Source organism: Tyto alba, unplaced genomic scaffold, assembly GCF_018691265.1.
Source record: "Tyto alba isolate M040663 unplaced genomic scaffold, T.alba_DEE_v4.0 Super-Scaffold_7, whole genome shotgun sequence".
Classification (NCBI taxonomy): Eukaryota; Metazoa; Chordata; class Aves; order Strigiformes; family Tytonidae; genus Tyto; species Tyto alba.
The window spans coordinates 13,622,771-13,645,312 of record NW_024881328.1 but is presented as its reverse complement, the minus strand read 5'-3'; the positions used below and the strand labels follow the sequence as shown (position 1 = coordinate 13,645,312).

The window sequence follows — 22,542 nt, the reverse complement described above, 5'->3', positions numbered from 1 at the left end:
CTGGCAAACATCAAAGCTGCTTTCTTAGTCTCCATGGGCATGACAGAGGACAAAGGGGTTTCTTGGAGCTACCTGCTAGGCTACAGACAGAAACAGTAAATGGGAGACCTTGTTAAATAATGAATAACGTAAAACAAATTATACGCATACTCAGCCTCCTCATCTAAAGGCATCAGGACAGAGCGATAAACTCATTGCATGAATTCTTGGAAAGAGTTAATCCCAATCACTCCGATATCAAAAGACAGTCGGCTCCTCAGTAACAGAACAGCACCTATCAGATAAGCACACCTGTAACGGGGTCAGAAGTTGGCTTTAAGTAAAATTTTCATGCTTCTGGACTAGTGAGCCTTCGCACGCTGGCAGATGTCTGACACACGGCTCTTACCGTGGCAGTACAGGCACCCTGCTACTAGGATCTCTCAATATGCAACCTGCACAGGAGTAAAGATGCAGAACGTAACATAGATGGGATGAAGTACATCCCATCAGGTTGGAAGTGACAAAAAACAGCTTTAAGAGACAAGCTGCCACATGCGGAGTCCTCAATACACAGAAGAAAATAAAATTAGGAAACAGAAAGAGGCACGTCACCTCAAACTACAATGAAAATGAACAGTAGAGAAGGAAAAAAAACCCACAACACAGCACTGCAGTTTCCATCAGTATTGGATAGTTATTGAATCAAGATGGGAAACCTCCATCTTTGTACTTTTACAGTGAATGTAAGAGGAAGCCAAGTGATTGGCCCCATGCATGTTTACAAACCTCTGTAGCGAGCTGTGAGTAACTTCACAAGCTGCCTGCAAACTTTTGCCACCAACAGTAGCAGTTTTGTAGCAGCATTTCCTACGACAGGATTGGTGGTAGATGACAGCTTATAAACAAGTTCATCCAAAATAGCGTGAAGGGTCTCTTCATCAACCTGAAGCAAGACAGAACTTTAAAAAGAAGAGGGGTGGGGGGGAAGGCAGGAGGGGAATACAACACAGAATTGAAGTGTTAATTGCAAACTATGAGCTTTTTAACAGTGACTTATTTTTAGATATGTCATGCATTCAGCACACCAACATACCCAGCTACCTGGACCAGCAATCTGATCCAGGCAGCACTACTGTTTCAATCAACTGGTTCCCATTCCCTCAATTTAACAAGATAAAGAAAATAGCTGATTTTTTTTTATTTCTACAACAAACGGTAGGAAAAAGAAACCCACAACAATTCTTGTATATGAAGAAGTTCTATTTTACCAAGCAATAATGAACCAAGTTTTAAATTTAACATGCAGAAAAATCAATGATATTGCAAAAAAACCCAACTAACCTATTGACCCTCACAGTATTGTGTAAAACAGACATCGTTATAATTGCTGTTTCAACATCATCTGTTATTAGCAACTGCAGAAAGTGATCATTTTGCAGTACTGCAAAAAAACAAAAACAAGCAAAAAAGAAATGCAATCAGAACCAGACTTGAAAATACCGTAAAACAAATAAACTTCATTATGGAACACAAGCCATAGCAAGTAAAACCAGATACTGTTTCTGGAACAAACTCCCTCTCTCATAAATTTTACACTGAAAATTACTGGAATAAGTAAACTACTTCAACATCCAAAAAACATGTTGAGCCCTGATTTTTCTGCCTTTGGATATCCCTCAGGCACTGATGTTGCAATGGAATAAAAGCTTTAAAATCTTTTATGTTACACTAGTACCAGTGTCTGATTATGACAGCTGAATAATCACTGGGTCAACAATATCCGGAAAAGATAAGGACTTCAACCTTGACAGTTTGTTACATCAAGTTTATTTAACACAAGTCTACTGATATCATTAAAGCACCACCTTTTTTATTCCACTGTAACAGTGTCTAAACATTTAATAATTTCTCTGGCTGTGTCTCTTTTTAGTTACACATCTTATGATCCTCAGGTTTTTGTTCTATATTAGAAACAAAAGCAAATCTGGCTTTTTAAAATCTATGTGATTAACACTGGTTTAATTGAAAGCTTATTTGGGTCAGAAGTGTATAGTCAAGTTTTTTAGATATTTGTAGAATTTCCTGGCACGACAAAAACTTCAGAAACCTGTTTTCAAGTCTATCCACTTTTCAGGGCCAGCAATATATTCTGGTCAAATTTCTGCATACGTTAATCACACGCAGGTAAGAAGAACAACTGTATCTTATCAGAAGAAAAAGCTGATTTTTTAAAGGTATAGAATTAGAAAGGGAAATTACAGGAAAACTTCAAATGTTTGTATCTGAAAGACTAGAAGGGGAACTCGAAGATTTCCCATTAGTGGATCTTTTCCATTTTAGGTATTGCTGTTTCTGTTGAGTGGACTACTTTAAGAGATTGATTTAACACTTACTCCAATTTAGAAAACCAGGTGGAGATTAGTTTAAGAGTGGTTCTTGATACCTGTAGTTGCCATAAATACATTTTCAGGTGTTTTATGGGTTTACTTTTCCCTTACCGCACGCTGCCAGTTGAATATGTCCACCGAACAGCCAGCAGATGGCATCAGTTACTGTTTGGAACCAGCGTAAAAAATCTTGTTTTTCTTCATCCTAAACAAGAAAAGTAGGTGTACGTATCTTCACTGAGGACTTCAGCTTGGTACAGTGGGAAGGTTTGTATGCTTCAGGAATTGGGAGACCAAAACTCCATTAAATTCCTGGATGAGGTTGGTGAAACTGTAGGACCCAGTCAAAAAAAATAACTTGCCAGTCCTTCAAGGCCAGAGATCAGTCAAGAAAATCTAAACATACTAAAAAAAAATCATCCATTCCTGAAAAAATCGTAACAGGGAGAGATAAGACTTGTTTACTCCTTAAAAATTTGATAGCATAGGAGGTCTAAGAAGACAAATAATGGCTCAGTACAAATGCATCATAGATTCAATGCACAAAGCAGTAAATACATTATTAAGATTAAAGCACAGGGAAAAAAGGGTACAAAATAGCCAAGGATACAGTTAAAATGAAAAAGGTTCCTAAAAACTGGCATGGTGAGGCTTCAGAAGCACCTCCTACATGGAGGTCTGGGAGCAATCACCAAAGCACGATTAAGCTGAAGTTTGATCAGTTTGCCAAACAGACTGTGTTATGTGCTTGCCTGTGATAACACTGGACTGGAAAAAATGACCAGGAAGAACCTAGGTTTTAACATGTGAATGCACATACAGTTGCACAGTATAGAGTCTGTATTCCATGTCGGAGCCACAGGCCACTGGAAATCTAAAATCTTGGTGTGTGGGACAGCAAATGGGCTTTTGATAGTACTACATTGCTGACAAACGTTGTTATAAAGCACTTGGGCTGCTATCTCCCGCATTAACTGAGCCTCCACAAATGAAACTCTGGAAATCCTGTTCCTAGATCTGTGCTGTAAGTCCTAGCTGTCAGTCGCAGTTTAACTTTGTATTTGTTTTTTACTGACAATGAGAGATCCAAAATCACAGTAATGGTTAAGCTGTAATATTATCTGTTCTGTGCTTTGGCAATACGTCAGTTTCTGAAAGCTATTTCAGTACTTCCCTTGACTTCAAAGACTGGTACAAAAAGCAAATGAGGGGAGAATAAACTACAAATCTCCACTGGTAGAGTGGGATTTCCAAAGTTCCACTGAGCAAGCACCAAGTCTGGGTGCCCAGTCACCCCTGAGACCACGAGGTTTAAAAGCCAAAGTACTAATTATAATGTAGACTGCATTTGCATTCAAAAGAAATCTTTGCCCACAAGCATGACTCAAGTAGCATGTAGGCTGAGACATAATAAGAAAGTGTGGGGGAAATTACATATTGCGGATAAGACTTGAGTCTCCTGGGATGTCATTCAGGAAGCTCCCTTCTTAAGCACTAACTGCACTTCTAAAATACCGAACTAACACAAAGTATGTTACTCTACTGATACTTTCTGAGAATTGATTGTTTGTGGTGTCCATGATAATATTCCATAGGAAAAGTCTAAGTACAAGAAGCCAGTGAGCCAAGAAATTAGATTCTACGGGGAAATGGGGATATTAAAAGAAACTATCAGAATCCATGAGGTTGGTTATTTAAATTATTTGTGGGTTTCGTTTGTCGTTTTTTTCCCTTCTGATTCTGGAACTCAGAATGCTTTAAAAGCATGAAGGAACCTAGCTGGACAAACCCCTTCTCTGTAAAGAGGGAGAGAAACGTGAGACCGTGTTCAAATCTACAAATGCACAAAGTCTGCCTTTGGGGTTCCCAATGCACAAGTTCAGAAGAGTGAGCATTTTTGGAAATTTTTGACAATTTTGTGGCAGAAATTGTATGGCAAAACAAACTTCAACAAATCTGATTTAAAATCTTAAGACTTCTTAGACCTTTTTTGTAAAGCTGAACAAAGCAATGGGAACAAAACTGTTACAAAGACTGAACTAATTATATGCAAAGTTTAAAAGACACTAACCGTGACTGGGATGCTGCCTTTTGTAAGGCACTTTTTTTCTATCATACTGCTCTAATTCTTCTATCCTACTTATTATTGCTTTCCCTTCCCCTACCTTTAAAACTTGCAATAAGTAATAGCCAAACTCGCTAAACAGACCTGTGGTAACAAACTAGCTTTGCACATGTAATGGACTGAATCCTCTACAATGACAGATTTCAGTTTCAAAGCTCCAACTCACAAGAAAAACTATTGTAATTTCTGGAAAATAAATTTTCATAATACAGTATCCCTAGAATAATAACCTACTTATACAATATGTAACCTTGGAAAGTTTATGGAGGTTATCTGCTCTTTTAACTATGAAATATAAATACCTTGATTGCTCGGACAAATCGTGCTTGCAAGCGTCTTCCCAAAAACAGCAAGTTGTCTATAGCTGAAGGAAGAAATTTCTTGTAAAATTCTTCAGGATCTTCTTTCACCTCTAGCCCTACACAACAATGACTGAAATGGGAAAAAAAAAAAAAAAAAAAAAAAAAAAAAAAAAGAACAAAAAAATATCAACCTGAGCAGTCAAGGGCCTGTTTGAACAGCTTTGAATGAATGTCATGTCACTGGAGAAGAAATGCTTCACTGGCATGGGACAATTCAACACTGAACAACAGTTAAGTGCTGTGACTGGCTCCAAGGTAGCTGCCTCAAAAAAAAGAGGAATCACTGGCAGGCCAGAGACTGCGAGTAGATTGGCCACTTATTGTAGCATGTCTCAGTTTAAAACATATTCATGGCACTTTCTCCTTTAGCTTCACAGGATCTGTTAAGGCTAGGGAAGGGCTCTGATGGTTATAAAGGAAAAAAAAAAAAAAAAAAAAGGCAAAATAGAAAGCTAGACATAAACCTGAAAAAGAAAGACTAATGATGAAGGGGGTGCAGATCAAGCAACAAAAACATGTATTAAAAAAATAATACTTACCACATAATCTTCGGCAAGTCTGCCTAAAACTTTCCTCTAACTGAGGAATACATGTGGGCTAGAAATCAGTTCTTCAGATCTCAGTTTTCTCATTTTATTCACCGCAAACATGTTGGTCATTTCTGGAAGGCTTTTTACAAGAAACTGCATGTTTTACAGCTGGGAAGTTTTTCAGTTCTGTATTCCACATTGGTACTAGTGCAACAAAAGAGTCTTCCTAACTTTTATTAATTTTGCTTTCTGACATCATATCTAGGCTTTGTTAGCTTTTTGTGAATGCACACACGTAAAGCTTTGCTTACCAAAGCCCTTGGAAAGCAAATTCTAGGCATGAATCTGAGATTCATCTAGTTACAAAAGGACATTTTTATAGCTAAAATAAATTTCAGTTTTCTCTGTAAACTGAAATAGCTTATAGGGGATGATTTAAGTATCACACAACTCTGGTGATAAATCTTGCATCTCTTAGCGAAATTCCTGGCATTAAAAATTCATACTGCAGATATGGCATAAATAAGAGACGGTTGCCTAATTGCTTCATGCCTTAGAATTTTGCTCCCTAGTTGAGCCAAAATGAAGTACAACTTGAGGAAAATTTAAAACTTATTATTTTTCCTGACATTGAAAACCGAGATTGGATCACTGGGGATTTGAGTTTAAAGTTGTCTTACTTACCAGCTATGAATTTAACTTAATAATGCCATTCTCACAACATCACTACATCAAGCTATCTAGTCTGCATGAACTGTGTCCTCTGCTATGTTTAAAATGTAAATAGATATTTAAAATTGATATATTAAATAGATATTCAAGTAGAGTCAAGCCAGGCTGTGAGTCAACCAGGCTGAAGATTTTTGCAAGATGAAATCTAGGTAAACAAACTTTTTATAATAACTGCAATTCAAAATTAGCAATGACTAGGTAAAAACTGTGACACTGATGAGCACTGTTCACAAAAAAAGGTAAAGCCAACACAAAAACTGTTCCCACCGACCAGTTTACCCAGCTCAATGAAACACAATGTGAATGAATTAAACAGGACCAATTAGGCTATGCCTGACCCCTCCGCTCTTGACTGCTCCCTGCACTTTAACCCTGGCCTTTCCTGAACAACAAGCCTTGTTCTGGATGGGAGCCAATGTATTACAGCTTGAAAAGAAAAAGAGCAAGATGAAAGGCCAGAAAGAAAACTCCTTAGCTTTTTTTTTTTTTTTTACCTTAGTAGCTCTGCTAGCTGGGTAGCTGTAGCCCAGCCTCCACGCAGTCGAGAGTGGTCTTGTCTAAGGACCAGCAGGCAGTACTGAGTAAGTTCATAATCGTATATGTCTTGCTTAATTTTTTTGGATGCTTCACATCCCAAGGAAACACTGTTTAAAATTTCTGTGGGAAGAAAGCAGGAGAGAGATAAAGAGAAGCATAAGATTCTGATGTGCAAGATTTTTTTTTTTTCTTTTCCAAAACATAAGAGGAGTATGTGTACACAGAGGCAGGATTAAGGTAATTCTAAAAGTCCTAACAACAGCATAAAATATTTCATCCGTATTTTTCACTCCTACAGCTACAATCAATTTGTGAGATTATATGACAATTGGGAAGGACAGCTAAACTCAGATTTCCATTTTCTCGTTACACATTTAGTAGTAAAATATACATTACCTGGGATATAGCCCATTTGTATGAATTTCCTAGGCCAGATTAAACCACAACCACTGTGAAACATATAGCTTCCTTATAATTACATCCCAATTTAGAACAGGACCTAACTTGTTTCTACCGTTTCTATGAACAGTGGCCATGTGGCAAAAGGAAAGACGGGGAGGGCGGGGGGGGGGTGTGTGTGTGTGTTACACCAGAGCTCGCTGTGATTGCATTTCTATGTTGACTTAAAAAATTAAATACTGACGACCACTGTGGCTCTCCACCCAAAAGCAATGGGAGAAATCACTTGATCAAGCGCAAGATCCTTGCCCACATCAGCAGAGGTGTTACAAACACGGTGACAGCTGAGAGGGAGCAAAGACTTCCTCTCCATTTCCTCCCCAGCTCCTCCTCCTTAGTGTTGCCAAGCCAAATGCCACTCAATACCACTCTCAGAAAAAGCCGTATTATCAACCTTGCAGTTTCCAGCCCTGCCAGAAATATTCAGAAAAACCTCCTGTGTTTGAGGAGGCAGAAGGAAGAAGGGCTGTCCATACATCGCTACCTCATCCTTTCATTTTAGAAACGGGATTAATTACCCTTTAACTTCAGAAGTAGCAGGGGGATGTCCTGTTCTCTGCTCTCAGTGACCTGAGCAGCTAAGGCCAGTACCCGGGGGTCTGCAGCGGCCAGCCCCGTGCTGGCCATAGGAAACAGCGAGAGGCCTGCAACACCACCGATTCAAGCCTCTTTTCCTTCTTAATTGTTTCGGTGCGGACGTGGGGTCCTTCAGCCACTATTCCCACCAAACCTCCGGCTCCCGCACCATCAGCTGGAAACAGAGCCGCTCCGCCCTGCGCCCGGGGCCGCGGCTCTCCCCCTGAGGAAGGAAACAAACATGGAGAGGAAGCCGCATCCACGCTCCCTCACGCCGCCTCCCGAGGCCGCGGGCGGCAGGACCGGCTCTGCCGGCAGCGCGAGGCTCCGCGGACAGGCCCCACGGCGCGGGCAGCGTGAGGGGCCGCCGTGAGGGCCGCCACCGCGCCCCCTCAGCCGCGGGCGGGGCGGGGCGGCGGGAGGGCGCTGCCCGCCGGCAGGGCGGCGAGGGAGAGGCGCTCCACTCCCACCCGAGTCACCCCGGCGGCGGCGGAGCCCACGGGGCGCCCTGAGGGAAGCCCCTTCCCGCCCCCACGCAGCTCTCACCGCGGGCTCCCCCACTTCAGGGGGAGCGGGGGGGGGAGAGGGAATTACAACACCGAACTCTCTGCCTCTAACCCAACCGCTGCCTCCACACACACACCCCCCCTCCCCCGCCAGCCGTGTGGTCGCGGCCCTCTCTCCACCAACCAGAGCTCTCCCCTGAAGGAGGCGGGTTTCATTTGCATACCCGCGCGCGGGCTGGCGCCCCCGACGGCTTCCACGCGTGGCGATCCGCAGCGGGGGCCGCCTCGCCGCCCACCCCCGGCCCACGCGGCCCGTGACGCGCCGCTCGAAGGGGAGGGGCTCCGCCGGCCCGCGGGGTGGAAGCACGGGTGGGCAGGGCCTACCCCGGGGGTGGGGGGAGGAAAGGGGGGGGGGCGCGTCCACAGCCCGTGGGCGTGCCCGGGCGGTGCGAGGGGGATGTTCGGTGGCGGCGGCGGCGGCCGCTCGGGCTCGCCATGGTCTGGGGCGCCGCGATGAGCGCCGCGGCCCCGTCGGTTTTCGACCCGAAGGCGCGGGTGTTGAAGCTGGGCGAGAGCTTCGAGAAGCAGCCGCGCTGCGCCTTCCACACCGTCCGCTGTGAGCGTGGGGCTGGGGGTTGCCCCCCCCCCCAGGGGCGGGCTGAAGTCTGCGGGTGGGTCGGAGCAGGCCCGAACGGGCACGGGTGTGAGGGGAGGACGCGGCGCGGCCGGGCGCTTGGAGAGGATGAAGCGTGGCAAAACTACCGTGGGGTTTGTTTGCGTTGTCGCCGGGCTCAGGTCCTTCCCCCCCCCCCCCCCCCCCCCCCCAAACCTTCTTCCCCCGGTTTGGGCAGACACCGAAGCGCTGTCTGTGGGGGAGCCTGTCTCTTCGGTAGGCAGGTCGTCCCGGTAGCCTGCTGGGAGCCGAAATTTCAATTAGACGCACAGGTAGGGCCCGGGAAAGGTGAGGAAAGTTGGCCGTCTTCACCCCGGGATTTTGGGGGTACGCCAGGGAGCCCTGCGGCTGGGGTGCTGGCGCGGGGTCTGGGGAGCGACGTGGTGCAGGTCTGCTGGCAGTAGCTCCTGAAAGTGTTTGGCTGGTGAAGTGCATGGCCGTGGTATCCCCGCGCTGCCCCTCGCTACTTTCTGGGCACTAACTTCATTTTTTACACCTTTCGCATCCAGAATAGCGTCTCGATGCAGTTCCTCTGAAAACCAAATTGGGCTGAAGTTCTGGCTTTGCCCTTTTTCCTCGTGCTTAGTTTTTAGAAGTACAATTCAGCAATCAAAGGTTAAAGGCAGTATTAATCACAAAGCTAGTATGCCCTCCCTGAGTACATAATTACTATCTAGAGAGGTGTGTGCTCAGAGATTCTGAGTGTAGCTAGGAAACAAATGCTCTCAGGATTACAGTTCGGGTAATTTAGGACTGCTGCTTCTGGTTTTGATGTCTCATTATTTATAGACTGATCCCCAAGATTCAGTCTCACGTACGTTCTCTGGAGGATGTCCCGTATGCTTTCACGCAGTGCAGCGAGATGGGTAATGTGCTTTCTGTGAGCAAATGGAACAGCACTTAGTAGGATTGTCTGCAACTGTGGGAGGGGAGGGAAAGGGCAAAAGCTATAAATGGATTTAAACAAACGCTGTAACTTGAAATTTACCCTAATTTTAAAGAGGAGTAAAAACCACGTCTGGTACCTCCTACCCTTATGATTTCTCGCTGACTCCTGTAATTTGATGATTTATTCTGAAATCTGTTTTGAAATCTCTCTTCCTTTCCAACAAATGAGACAGAAACTGGCAAGTTCGTCTGTTCTGTCAAACACGCATGCAAAAATATCCTCCTCTGACACCTGAAGTTTTTGTTAACAAATGACTAAAGGGGAAGACATCTGCTGGTTAAAAGTTAAGATCAGAAGTCTATTTATGGACACTGGCATCAGTATCTTAATTTTCTAAAGTATTAACTATCCAGTAGCCATATATTAAAGCAAACGTTCTCTAATTTGACGAGAAGCTTTGGAACTGTTGTACGCTTATCCCTGTAAGGTGACACATGGGGTTTTGCCTTAAACAAGGTTAGCAGGGGCTGTTACCCATGTTTTAGCTCAAAGTCTTCTGCTGCGTGCATAGTCCTGCCCACCAGCTCTTGGAGCTTGGCTTTCTTGCCCGGTTGGTGTGCCAGCCGGAGCCACGGCTCCCAGCTGTGGTCTGTGCCGCCCGGCCCGTGGGTTGCTGGCCGCGTTATTGAACTGGGAAGCTACCGAGCCGTAACAGATCACTGCCGCCCGTGCCCGGCGGCGGGTGATGTGACCGGTTGCGAGGCGAGGGGTGCTCTCAAATGGGTCCCCTTCACATGCCTGGTCCCTCCGTGCCTCTGTCAGCTGCAACAGGGGGTGCGAGGCAGGGCCCCGGGTGTCCCCGGGGTGTGCAGCTGCCCGGTGGTTGCCTTCGCTGGAACCATGGGCTCAAACCCCCCCGCGAATGTTACCACGTGCCTTGCAGAGCCTCTTGGTGCCATCCTATCTCCCTAGATCTGTGCAGGCAGGCCTTCCAGCTGTAGCCCTTCCCAATTCATCTGTGGTGAAAATAGTATTTTATAGGTAATGCAGTGTTACTCAGCTGCGGTGCTGACGCCTGAACACGTGCTCATTTTTAAGGTTTCAGATTTTTTTTAACAGGACCAGAAGTTGGTATCTTCATTTAAAATTTATTTTAATCAATATTATAGGTGTTGAAAAAGACAAAGAGGAAATGAATATTTAATTGGGAAGTAATTTCACTTTTGACAAAAATAAATATATGGAAACTCAAGTTTTGGTCAGCTTCTGACATGCATGCTATAGCAAAATAGGACTACGGAAATACATATTCAGGATTGATGATGTTCTTTGCATTTTCAGTCACTTGTCTACATCTCCTTTGTTTGAGATCAACATTTTCAATAAATATTTATCTGTTTTTCTGAAAGTAATTATGTGAGGATTTATCTTTTGAAATATAACACAGCTTGTTCAGGCTCTTTCTCCATTAAAACCTAAAAGCATTTTTCTAATTTTAACTGAAAGATTTTAACACATGCTGAATCTTGAGAAACCCATCCTGACTTTGAATTATACTGATTTATGGAATGATCTGCTCGGTGGAATGGTAGATGATACACTGGCAAAAAAGGCTTTAACTTAATAGCCTTGAACTGCAATTAAAAGGTGTCTACATTTATAAGATTCCTGAAAAGCCTGTAAATAATCCAGTTTGTTTTTATATTTAGATGACTTTAAGCCTGCATCTATTGATCTGTCCTGTGAAGGAGACCTTGAAGTTGGCAAAGGTGAACAGGTGACAATAACACTACCAAATATCGAGGTGAGTGGGGTGGCTGAAAAGCGGTGGGCCTAAGGGAATTATTTATTTTTTGTCATAAATATATCCAGAATATAGAAGGTTATGAAATCTAAGTGCTGTTTTAGAGGTGCTGGTGAGATTTTTAGAGTAGGAAAACAATCGCTCTAAGAATGTAAAATTACAAAAGATCCAAAGGTTAAACAGCTGTGCTGTAACTTTAAGTGGATTCACCGCATTGGAAATATGCTGTAGGATGACCCAGAAGTGTTGCGTACACAGAAAAGCTTCATGTGGATGTTGGCAGGGCAAGTTTCCCCTTGGTATTTATTGCTCTAGTGCAGTTCTAAAGCAGGAAAGACTGGAAAGGGAAAATTTACTACCTGCCATGCTTTACTGCTCTGCTGATATGGTAACTGAAACCCCTTTTGGTAAAAGGATTCCTAGAGTGAGCATGCTCTCCTTGGGAAATAAGCATTTAATCAGTTTCAGACTAAGCTAAGCTGGGTGAAATCCCGTTCCAGTCAAATGCCAGCTGCTTTTGGTCATGGCTACTGTGAACCTAATTTGAATTAACTGGTAACATTTTTAAAGGCTAGAAATGATCACTTGTAGTGAACTTGTCATCAGAGTTGATGGATTGCTGTTTCTAATAATAATAATAAAAAAAAAAAGACTACAGGAGTAACACTTACTGGTCTTTTGATTTAATAGGGCTCAACTCCACCAGTGACTGTGTTCAAAGGCTCAAAAAAGCCTTACCTAAAAGAATGTATCTTAATTATCAACCATGACACTGGAGAATGTCGCCTAGAGAAACTCAGTAGCAACATCACTGTGAAAAAAACTAGGTGAGTGATGTACAGGAGAAACAACTGTGATTACTCATTGTGAAAATCGATTTGTTAATGAGTCTAAATTGAGATACGTAACTACCCATTACTATTTTTAGCAAAACAGCATTTTTAGAAAGTACCTGGCCTTGTACAATAGAGTGAAAAGCCTGATTTCTCAGCACACTGACTTCACAGCTTTTGAGTCTTGACTGGCAGAAGAAATGGGAATGTTTGGTTTTGGTTTTGTTTATTTTTTTTAACTGAAAACTGTCACATTGTTGAAAGAGATGGTAATTACTTTCTGATGAGGTTGGGGGTGGGGGAAATCTGTTTGGAAAGTAGCTTGCCTGTTGTCTTCTGATTTCTAAATGAGGAAATAAGATAAATTCTGTGACATGTTTCAGTAATGTTAATGACTTATTTTTCTTGTACCAAGTTTTTGAATACTTTTTTTTTTTTTTTTCTGCTGCTGAGTCCATATAAGTAATTTCCAGCAGAAATGATTAAGTGATCCTGTGTAGCCAGGTAAAAAAAACAAATCAACTGTCAAAGGGTTAGACAGTTGTTACTACTGTATTAAAAAACAATTTTTAATCCATCTCTCTATATGTTTATATGCCAGTGTAATAACATAACTAGAAATCTAATGACGCTATTTAGAAAGACATGACAAATAATTCTGTATCCCTTGTATTCTTGCCTTTTTCCTTGCATCTTGTCTTCTGGTAACTAAAAATCTTTTGTTTTTACACACAGAGCTGAAGGAAGCAGTAAAGTCCAGTCTCGCATAGAGCAGCAACAGCAGCAAATGCGAAATGCAACTAAGGTTCCAAACAACATTAAAAATTCTCCATCAAAAGAAAAGATGTTTCCATCTTCTCCTATGGATGATATTGAACGAGGTAAGCTCCACTGGCTCATAAGTTTCAGAAACTTTGCTCTTAACTAAACTAGCAGTTAGTTTTTAAGAGCCAAGGTTTTTTATCTGTGTGGGTTTTTGTTTTGTTTTGTTTTCATTTGAGATTCACACTAGAAACTGATTATGTAAGCACTTTAGTCTGATATGGAAATGACCACTCTGGCTCAAATGGTAACAAAGCAGTATTTGAAACTTGCTAAGCTGTAAAAAAAAGAAAAAAAAAAAATCATATGAACCATTAGGTTTAATAATGCCAAGGGTCCCACTGCTCGCTTTCCTTGATTCTTTTGCTGCTACTTTAATCAAGTACATATTTGGTTGTATTGTGGCACTGGAACCAACTGAGTCACTTCCATTTTGACATTGTTCCTTATTCTTTCTCTGCACTCAGCAAACATACAGGCTACAGTGCTTTTCAACTCACAATACATTTTAGATTACTGGATAAGACCTTGTGAAAGATGAGTTTCCAATGAAAAAGTCAAATAAAAACCTGCATAAATCAACCTGTTAACAGTGCTATGTACTGTATTCTTGAGAGACTCTGGTTTGGTGCGACACTCATATTTCACTTAATGGGAGGCCTTATTTCCTTTTGGAGGACAAGGAAGATGGCAGGTGGTAATTACTTGCTACAGAAATGCTGACAGGTGGCTGTTTCATTGACTGGAATTGACATCTGCTGCCCAAGATACTCTGGATTCCTTTAAACAGATTTTTTTGTTTTGTTTTGTTTTAAATTGTGTCATTATGAAGGTTTTGGTGGGTTTTTTTGTTTTGTTTTGTTTTTTCCATTTTGGTCTTAAACTCTGACCAGAAATCTATACTACGGAACAGTACTAGAATACATCTAAGGTTGCAAAGAAGGTTGAGACAATGGAATAAAACAATGCTGCTTCTTGGTGATTTATTGTTTTGGGGGGAGTGGTGGTGTCAGACATTGCAAGTCACCAAAGTGTCTGCCAACATGTATCAAAGTGGTGTCATGCCAGTCCAACTTTGAGTACTACCGAAGAATGTGGAATAATTGACAAACAGGGATGTTAGGAACCTTTGAAAGTAATCTAGTCCATCCTTCTGTCCCCAAATCAGATTTCTGACATAATTTTTTAATCTGTTCTTAAAGCCTTCCAGTGACACATCCTGTGTTCTCTCTGGCAATCCATTCCAGGGCTTTGCTCTCCTTACTGTTCAGATTCTTCCTAATAAATAATCTGCCAGTAAGCCCATTACTACTTTCATATTTATCATGCAAGTATAGATCAGATTACTCTGCTGCTTTTGAGCAGTCCTTCATGTACTGCTCAAATGCAAAATAATGCCAGCTGGTTCTATCTTTCCTTAGAAGTTAAGTTTTCTAGATCCCTGATACATTGTCACTCTCCTTTATCTAATCTTATGATGAGTCCAAAAACTTCCTGAAATATAGTGCCTAAATACATTTCCTGTTTCAGTTAGGGTTTTAGCAGTGCTGAGTTGCGCAGTAAGATGTATCTTACAGGTACTCTTCATCTGTATACACAAAGACCAAACAGTATCACGTCTCAGTTTAATTGATTGTCATTTCTGCAGCAGCACACTGCGGTAGAACTGGGCGCAGTGATCCCCTGTAACTCTTGGACTCTTCAGAACTGTTGCCTACTTAATTGTTCTTCATGCCACGGTTGTGTAACTGACTATTCCTGCTTAAGTATGCTACCTTGAACTTGTTACTAACTTTGTTTTCTTGGGTGGAAGGAAAGATCACTCTACCTTTGTCCTCTAGTATATGTACAGCCCTTTCGTCACTGCTTGAAAATACTCAGTTTAAATTCTGTCAGATTAAATTATGTCAAAATTCAAGGCAGCGATCTTATTCCTCAGTTTTTGACATGAACTGATAGCCTTTCTCTTAAAATTTTTCTTATTAGACATTGGTGAGAGCATGGAGGAAGTGGAATTAAGTGCACAGGATTTGAGTAGTATCTTTCAAGTAGCTTACAGCTCCGGATGTGTGTAGATCAGTTGTTTCTTTGGCCTTTCTTCTCTAGAATTAAGTTGGAAGTGACTTCTTGATCATTCTGCTAGCTGCATCCTAATTTTTGCCTTAGCTTTTCTCTCTTTTCTGTCCTTAAGCTGTTCTCTTATACAAGTCCTTAGTAACAGGAGGATGCTTCCTTTTTTTTTTTTCTGTTTATCACCCCTTCCCTTCTCTTTCCTTATGTTTGAGTCAGCCAGTATGGTCTTTTATTGTACTTTCTGTTCTTCCTTGGCATTGGGTTAGTTTGTCCTTGTAGCCATAGCCGTGCTATTTCAGGTGCCTTTTTTTCCTGAACAGCATTTTGCTTTAGACTGGCCTTTGATAAGGCTGAGTCACCTAAGTACCTTTCCTTCGGAGTGGCCTTTGATAACTCAGAATTGGAAGGCTTCATGGAAATTTGTGTAGAAGCTTATACTTCTGTTCTCCCTTCTTTTCTTGGTTAAGCTCTGAGCCATCTTGCCTCTTGGTGACTTTCATCTTCAACCTGTTCTTCTGTATTGAGTAAATTTGAAGTGAGATGAGCCACTCTCCTACTTGCTTTTTAAGTCTGTTATATCAAAGCTGTTCCCGAAGTATTCCAAGTGCTTGTAAGATCGTCTTAGCAAATGTCTGGGTAGTTATAATCTTTTACAACGAGGAACTTCTGCACTCTGGGTAACTCCTCAAGTCGCTGTATAAAATCTCCATCCACCATGATTCAGTGGTCTGTTTCAGACTCCTTGCTTCAGCAGCATCCCTATTTTGCACAATTATTATACGCACCCTTTCTGCAAAACTTAACTTCCTCTGTATGTTGGACTTCAGCTAGTATATATCAAAAATGCATGCTGTGTAGCATGATCTATCCAGTCATAATCTCCTAATTATCACTGTAGTCAGATGAGTTATTTCATCAAGAATGCTGATCTGTTAATTCCAGTATTTCTTGTCTACCTCATGTTGTTCTAGCTTCCCCCCTGTCCCCTCCAAAAAAATCTATAAAGAGAACAAGGATTTGGTAAAATCTTCCTAATAGTAAACTGTAGATAGTTCCTTTGGATGTTCTTCATGCTTAATAAAGTGTCACATAGTCCAAACAAGTGTATTGATTGTAATGCTGAACTGCTGGCAGGCATTTTGGGTGCAACTGCAGACATCTTACAGCAGACTTATCTGTCTGATTGTAACTGCAGTTTTTAGTCAGTGAAAGGCATCTTTGGGGGTGCTAAAGAAAATATAGAAGACTTGCTAGTTGCAGAAATTAAAGGCTATGTGGGATGCACTACCCTGTGGAATGTGGGGTTAGCATTTCGGTTCACAATCACCCTTGTTCTAACACTTGGCTTGAAAGGGAGAAAATGCCTAAGCTACAAGAGAAGAAAACCACATGATAGGTTGGATACTTGCTTGTGCCCTTTTCTTTCTTCCAGAGAGTTTCAGTGGTTTTAGTTTTTTTGTTTGTTTGGTTTTTGTTTATTTTTTTTTGTTTAGTTGCTATAATGCAGGTACCTGATTTATGTTGTTGATTTTTTTCTTTTTTTTTATTATTTTTTTTTCCCTCCTTCTTATATTTCAATTATGGTGAATGTTAACCGAGAAACAAAACATATTGTTTTCAGAGCTAAAAGCAGAAGCCAGCATCATGGACCAGCTGAGTAGCTCTGACAGTTCATCTGACTCTAAAAGTTCTTCATCCTCTTCATCAAGTAGTGAAAATAGTTCTAGTGATTCTGAAGACGAGGAAATGAAGCCCTCTCTTCCTATGTCAATGCCGTATTTGCAACCGCAGCCTACTGTGTCTGCCATACCACAACAGGCTGTCCCTGACAAAGATGCCAGTCATAACAGATCCCAAGAGAGCAGTGGTCATATGATGAATACACTACGTAAGTACAGAGGCTGTTCTTTTCTTAGTGCACAGTTCCAGACATCGAGATTCTGAAAGGAAACCATATTGTTTTTAAGTATGTCTCTGTTATAATTAAAACTGTGGGAAGCGATGCTAGGGTTTGATTGTTCAGCAGCCATCTGAATTAGACACTGGGCTAGAAGGTTCTTTGTCCCCAGAGATATTAAATTTAAGCTGATGCAGTTGAAAATATTTCTTAATAAAAAGCTCTTCTGGCTTCCTCCCAGTTATATACATTGGGACTGGAGAACATCAATTCTGTATTGAAAATACTTGCATTTACAGGGCACTCCCAAAACATATGCTTATAATTTCTTGGGTAGAACTATGGGAAAGATACTATACTTGCAGTACTCTGAATTACAGAAGAGATGGTGTATTCTTAGCTACTTTAGTTACTATTATTCATGGCACTGTTCCACTGGACAGCATGGCAAAACTGTCCTTTGCATGAGGAAGGAGGCAGTTTGCTTTCAGGTGAGGCTATCTTATTCCACCCATTCAGACAACTAAAAATGGAACGTGAAGAGTAGCTGTGATGTTCTTCAGGAAGTGATTGCTGTGCAGCTTGGAATTGAATGCTCAGTGTATTCAAAAAAGGAGAGATTGAACAGGAAAAAAACAAATCCCACTAGGTAGAGTTTTAAGTTCACTACTTAAATAGCAGGAGTATTCAGACATAGAAGTGAATATTCAGCTACGGCGACTCTTTGAAAGTGATTACGTTTTTAATTAGGTGCTTAGCTGCAGGATCCTGGTTTGAAGAGATACCCATCAACCCTGGTTTTCAGCCTAAGATCTTTAAGGTTTATCATTTATATGTAAACTTGTTATACTGAGATTTTGGACTGTGGCAGATCTACTTTTATTTCAGTACTTAATGGATAACATGAATGGGGTGTTTTTTGTAGCTAGTATTTAAATACTTGATTAAATATCTGTGCTGGTTATTTGTGTACTACATTAGCAGATAAAATCAGACTGAAAAGTCCTGTGACTTCATGTGCAAAGGACTAAACGCTGCTTTTATTTTACTGTCACCGTAAAGAACATCTTCATGTTTATAATTAGTGTAACTATAGAGTATGCCATTTATTTCAACCCTTATTCACAAATGGGATTTCCCGTTCTTCATGCTTTAAATAAAACTGTTACGAAAATGAGATTAAGCTTTATCCCCAGTGACAGAATCCCAGGTGGCAAAACTTCCATTGAGAAATATGCTTACAAGTACAGGTGGTCAAGTCCACCAGTTCCAATAGTCATAGTGAGAAAGCACTGATTTAAAACATGACAATGTCAAAACTGTTACAGGGGAAGTTGGTGGCTTGATGGTGCCTGAAAACCATGTTGACAGGTAGAACCTCTGTCTGTAGCATCAAGCCCTGGGTTTGACTATCTCAGCTTGCCTGTATCTTAATTCCATTTAATTTTGTTATGGTTGGAGATCTGTTTTACTGCTTAAAACACTTCTGTCTCCAGCTTCCAGTACAGTTAACACTTAAAATACACACTTCAACTAGACAAAGATCAAAACAGTTGCTTTCAAGGAGAACGTGTTTCTCTAGCTCCCTTGCTGAGGGAATTTGTCAGGAGAGTGAAATATGGAGAAACAAAATGGATAGCACATGGTTCTAGCTTGAATGGCAGGAGTTCTCAGTCAGGGTCCTGTACAGTCATTTCTTCCATCTCAAATAATGTTTTACAAAAATAAAATAATGAATCAATAAATGTCAGCGCAAGGTGTTTGCTTGTCTAATCCTGTTCTGATGTTTAATCGCTGATGTGTGTGACCGGTTTTGTGCACCACTGTAGGATCAGGGCCATACTGGGTAATTAGTGAAGTTTTTCCTTTGGCTTGCTGTGTGCAGGCAGAAGGCTGGGGGAAGGCTTAGAGAGCAGAGTTTCATATTGCATTTAGAAATCATACAGCTGAGGTTCTGTGGAACTTGGAAACCACGGGAGGTGGTGTCTAAAGCGTGGTAACAAAACGCTTTTGTCAGATATACATAATCTGCCTCTTCAGGAATCTGGGGCTGAAGGCTGCCCCTCACCCCCAAAATACTGCTGCTTCCCTTTTCTACCTCAGAAGCTAATTATTATAGGCTCACATCTTGCCTTATAACAAAGTTTGTAAATGGTGGCATTAATGAATCTGTTCTTCATAAATATTTGATCATATATTGCTTTATATTTACTTTTTGTTTAAACCAGATTTATGTTAAATAAATGTTAAATAAAGTAATTTTCCGAATTAAAACCAGCATAGATTAGCTGTTCTGGGGCCTTGTGTTATGTATGTAGTATTTGGCACAACTTCACTTCTTATGTTTTTTGGTACTGGTACAAGCAGCTAGTCATGAAATAATTTTCTCTTGTATTAGTTTGGTGTTGGCATGACCACAAAGATCTGTGAAACAGAGGTCATTCATATGAGTTTCCCTGTCCCCTATAACTCACAGGAATTCAATTGAGTGTATTATAGTCACTGATTTAAAAGTTTAGGATATGTCATAATTTGCAGTGCAATCTATTTCCCCAATTAATATTGCTAATAAGCAACTGGCACTGTGAAAACTGAATTCAGCAGTTCTCCCCACTTTATTGATGCCTCATAAGTACAATAGAGTTTAGATGTTTCTTCAGGGTCCTAGTTAAATGAACTTTTCATTTGTGAACCAAACCCACCTGAAAACTACCAGCTCTAAGCTGTGTTATTTTACCATCCTCTGAAGGTGTTTTTTGGAGGTAGGGTTATAAAAATGGGACAGAAAGTTTTCACTGAAGTAAGCCCTAATACCTTATTTCTGACTCTGGAACTTGGAGTTCTTGATTCTCCCAACTGCTGGTTTTCACAAGCATTGGTATTTTTGGCTGATGTTACAGGGTTTGTGCAATTTCTATTAACTATGTTGAAATAACTTTTGAAGGCTGCCAAATCACTATTTGGAAGGTTATTTTCTTTGTTCATACTCCCAGTCCTCTCCTAAAGTAGGTAGTGCATAACAGGGCTGGGATTTCTAAGAATTCACTGTAAGTTTTCCTTTGAGTGATAAATGCATGAGTTTAATTTACTAATGCCATTCTCTTCCTTGAAATATTATTTCTTAGGATAGTATATTGTCCTGAATAATTATTGGCAAATCACTTGATTTTGTTCTTTCAAAATTGCTTTTAAAATTTATATTAAAATAATACAGCTGCAAATGTTGTCTCTATATAGAGGATTGGAAAAGAAATTGTCTACAGTAGTACTTTAAAGATGGCTGGAAACAGCCATCTTCACTATTTGTGTCTTATGTAGTCTGTTTTGTTGCAGAGAATCATGTACCACTTTCTAAGCTCTAGTGATAACATAGTGGAAAACAAAGGAAGGCTAAATGCAGCCATGTTAAAGACTTCAGTGTTCTGGCAGAAATTATATGCCTGATAACAAAAGATCCAATCTGAATGTCTTGTTGGGTTTACCCTTCTGAGGTTACTTTTTTACCCATCTGCAAATGTGATCTGTGAAGGGTGCTGCAGCTGAGGAAAAGACATACGAAAATAGTGTGCTACTCTGATTCAGTGATTTTTTTTTTTTTTTTTTTTTTTTTTTTTTTTCTTTTTAATTTGCTTTTTAGGTCATTTCTGCACAACCTGAGATACATTCCTTTTTTTTTTTAATGGCTGTTTGGCAAGGGAGGTGTGAATAAAAGCATACTAGTTGGAATAAATTCTTAAAAATGCATGGGAAGTTTCTAGATACGATGTAGATTCTATATAGCATGCTGCTGTATTCTGTGTTAGTTATCTATCATCCTGGAAAGATTCCCTCCCTCCCACCCCCTAAGCTTATGGACATCCATTGTAAGCACAGTGTAGTCTTTCTTCTTACTTCCCCATTTTGAAATATATATAGCTACCAAATTAAAGTGCTGTGTAAAATTTCTTTTGATGTTTTGTTTATTCACTTGTTCCAAAACCTGTTTGAAATAGTAGGTCACTGATACATCTTTAAATGGTACATCAAAGAGCTGCTGCTCTTGATTGAGACAACACTTTGTTTTCAAGCACAGCTGAGCAGCATTCAGATGTTTCAAAAAAACCCAACAACTTGTTTTTCACAAAACTGCATTCACCAGCAGTTTTCCCACTTATGAAGCATGAAAATGTGGGTGGCAAAGATAGCTAGGTGTTGTCTTTTGTGATCTGATGACATGAAATAAACGCACTTGTGGCTAGTAAGCTAATGGCTTCCTTGCCAAGATTTAAAAATTGTAGAAAAGTGATCTTGCTAAAGTTCTGTCACTGGGGAGTTTGGTTCTACACCTATTTATTCTCTTATCACAGAATAGTTTGGATTAGAAGGGACCTTTAAAGATCACCTAGTCCAACCCCCCGACCTGTCTGGTATTAGTTTGTGTAAGCCTTTAATTGGGAAAGGGAATAGCTTGAAAGAAGAAAAGTATTTCCTTGAAAATGACTAATATGATGACTCTCTCTCTTCTAGGAAATGACTTGCAGCTGAGTGAATCTGGAAGTGATAGTGATGACTGAACAAATTTTTGGCCTTAAACGTATCACCTTTTTTGCTAAATATGTCTTAGCATCTGTTTTGCACTAAGATTAGATTACCAGAGACTGGAATGAATGTCCTCGATTTTGATAACAAGCATCCTAATTTTCTACTGACACATCATGTCTATAATACAGCAGCATTGACATCCTCTCAGTGCTATGGTTATGTGTTTATCTTTCAAATTACTGTATTTACAGTAAAATTGTGTATGATCTGATTTTGATTATTTTTGCCTCAGCCACCTGTTTTACTTGAAACTGATTTGTAACAGCTAGTTACTTTATATAAATAGCTATGGAATGGAGAAATTTCTGATATTTATGGAGGCAAGTTTCCTTCCTATCATTTAAATGCTGAATGCTGATCTCACAGCTTTTACTTGGAGGGAGTGAAAGGGAGAACAACTAAATGAGATCTGCTGTGTCAGCTACACTGTTTGTTCAGTTCACAGTTCATACCTTTAAGGAAACTGCTGAATAATGTGGTCCACTAGTGCAGTTACAGTTTACAATTGTTCAACACATTGCTGAATTCTTAATTTCATTGTATTATAGGACTTTATATTTCTGAGCCTCAAGATTCCTAAGGGAACTTGTCTATTCTCTGCCTTTTTTTTTTTTTTTAATGTAACTTGAATAGGCTGGTCTTTTTACAACCTTTTTGTATCTAAATTTAGATAACTGCAGAGACAGCAATGAATTCCTTCATTTAATTCTGTAATGGAAATCCAAAAATTTCTTTGTAGGAATATAAAAGTAATTTAATAAAGCAATATTTATC

The 22,542-nt window shown here is 40.5% G+C and overlaps 2 protein-coding genes across 9 annotated transcripts in view; one reads left to right on the top strand and one right to left on the bottom strand.

The window, feature by feature from the left end:
* Window positions 1–8,497, bottom strand: part of IQCB1 (IQ motif containing B1) — a 24,156-nt gene extending 15,659 nt beyond the window's left edge. For 2 of the 5 annotated variants that reach the window (XM_033003439.2, XM_033003440.2), the window contains exons 1-6: window positions 7,633–8,230; window positions 6,613–6,775; window positions 4,797–4,926; window positions 2,481–2,574; window positions 1,324–1,423; window positions 769–941 (exon numbers count right to left, since the gene is read on the bottom strand). In XM_033003439.2, coding sequence (XP_032859330.1) covers window positions 769–941; window positions 1,324–1,423; window positions 2,481–2,574; window positions 4,797–4,926; window positions 6,613–6,775; window positions 7,633–7,741 — 769 coding nt within the window. In that variant the 5' untranslated portion in view covers window positions 7,742–8,230. The other 3 variants (XM_033003437.2, XM_042784070.1, XM_042784071.1) reach the window with 3 other exon arrangements.
* EAF2 (ELL associated factor 2) lies at window positions 8,476–22,542 on the top strand. Of its 4 annotated transcripts, none has more exons than XM_042784073.1 (6): window positions 8,476–8,565; window positions 11,468–11,562; window positions 12,253–12,389; window positions 13,131–13,276; window positions 16,912–17,178; window positions 21,694–22,542. In XM_042784073.1, the coding sequence occupies exons 4-6, from the start codon at window positions 13,183–13,185 to the stop codon at window positions 21,738–21,740; spliced, it is 408 nt and encodes a 135-aa protein (XP_042640007.1). In that variant the 5' UTR covers window positions 8,476–8,565; window positions 11,468–11,562; window positions 12,253–12,389; window positions 13,131–13,182; the 3' UTR covers window positions 21,741–22,542. The 4 variants fall into 4 exon arrangements, with proteins under 4 accessions (XP_042640007.1, XP_032859332.1, XP_032859333.1 ...); XM_033003441.2 differs by lacking the exon at window positions 8,476–8,565 and adding an exon at window positions 8,633–8,812; XM_033003442.2 differs by lacking the exon at window positions 8,476–8,565 and adding an exon at window positions 8,791–8,867.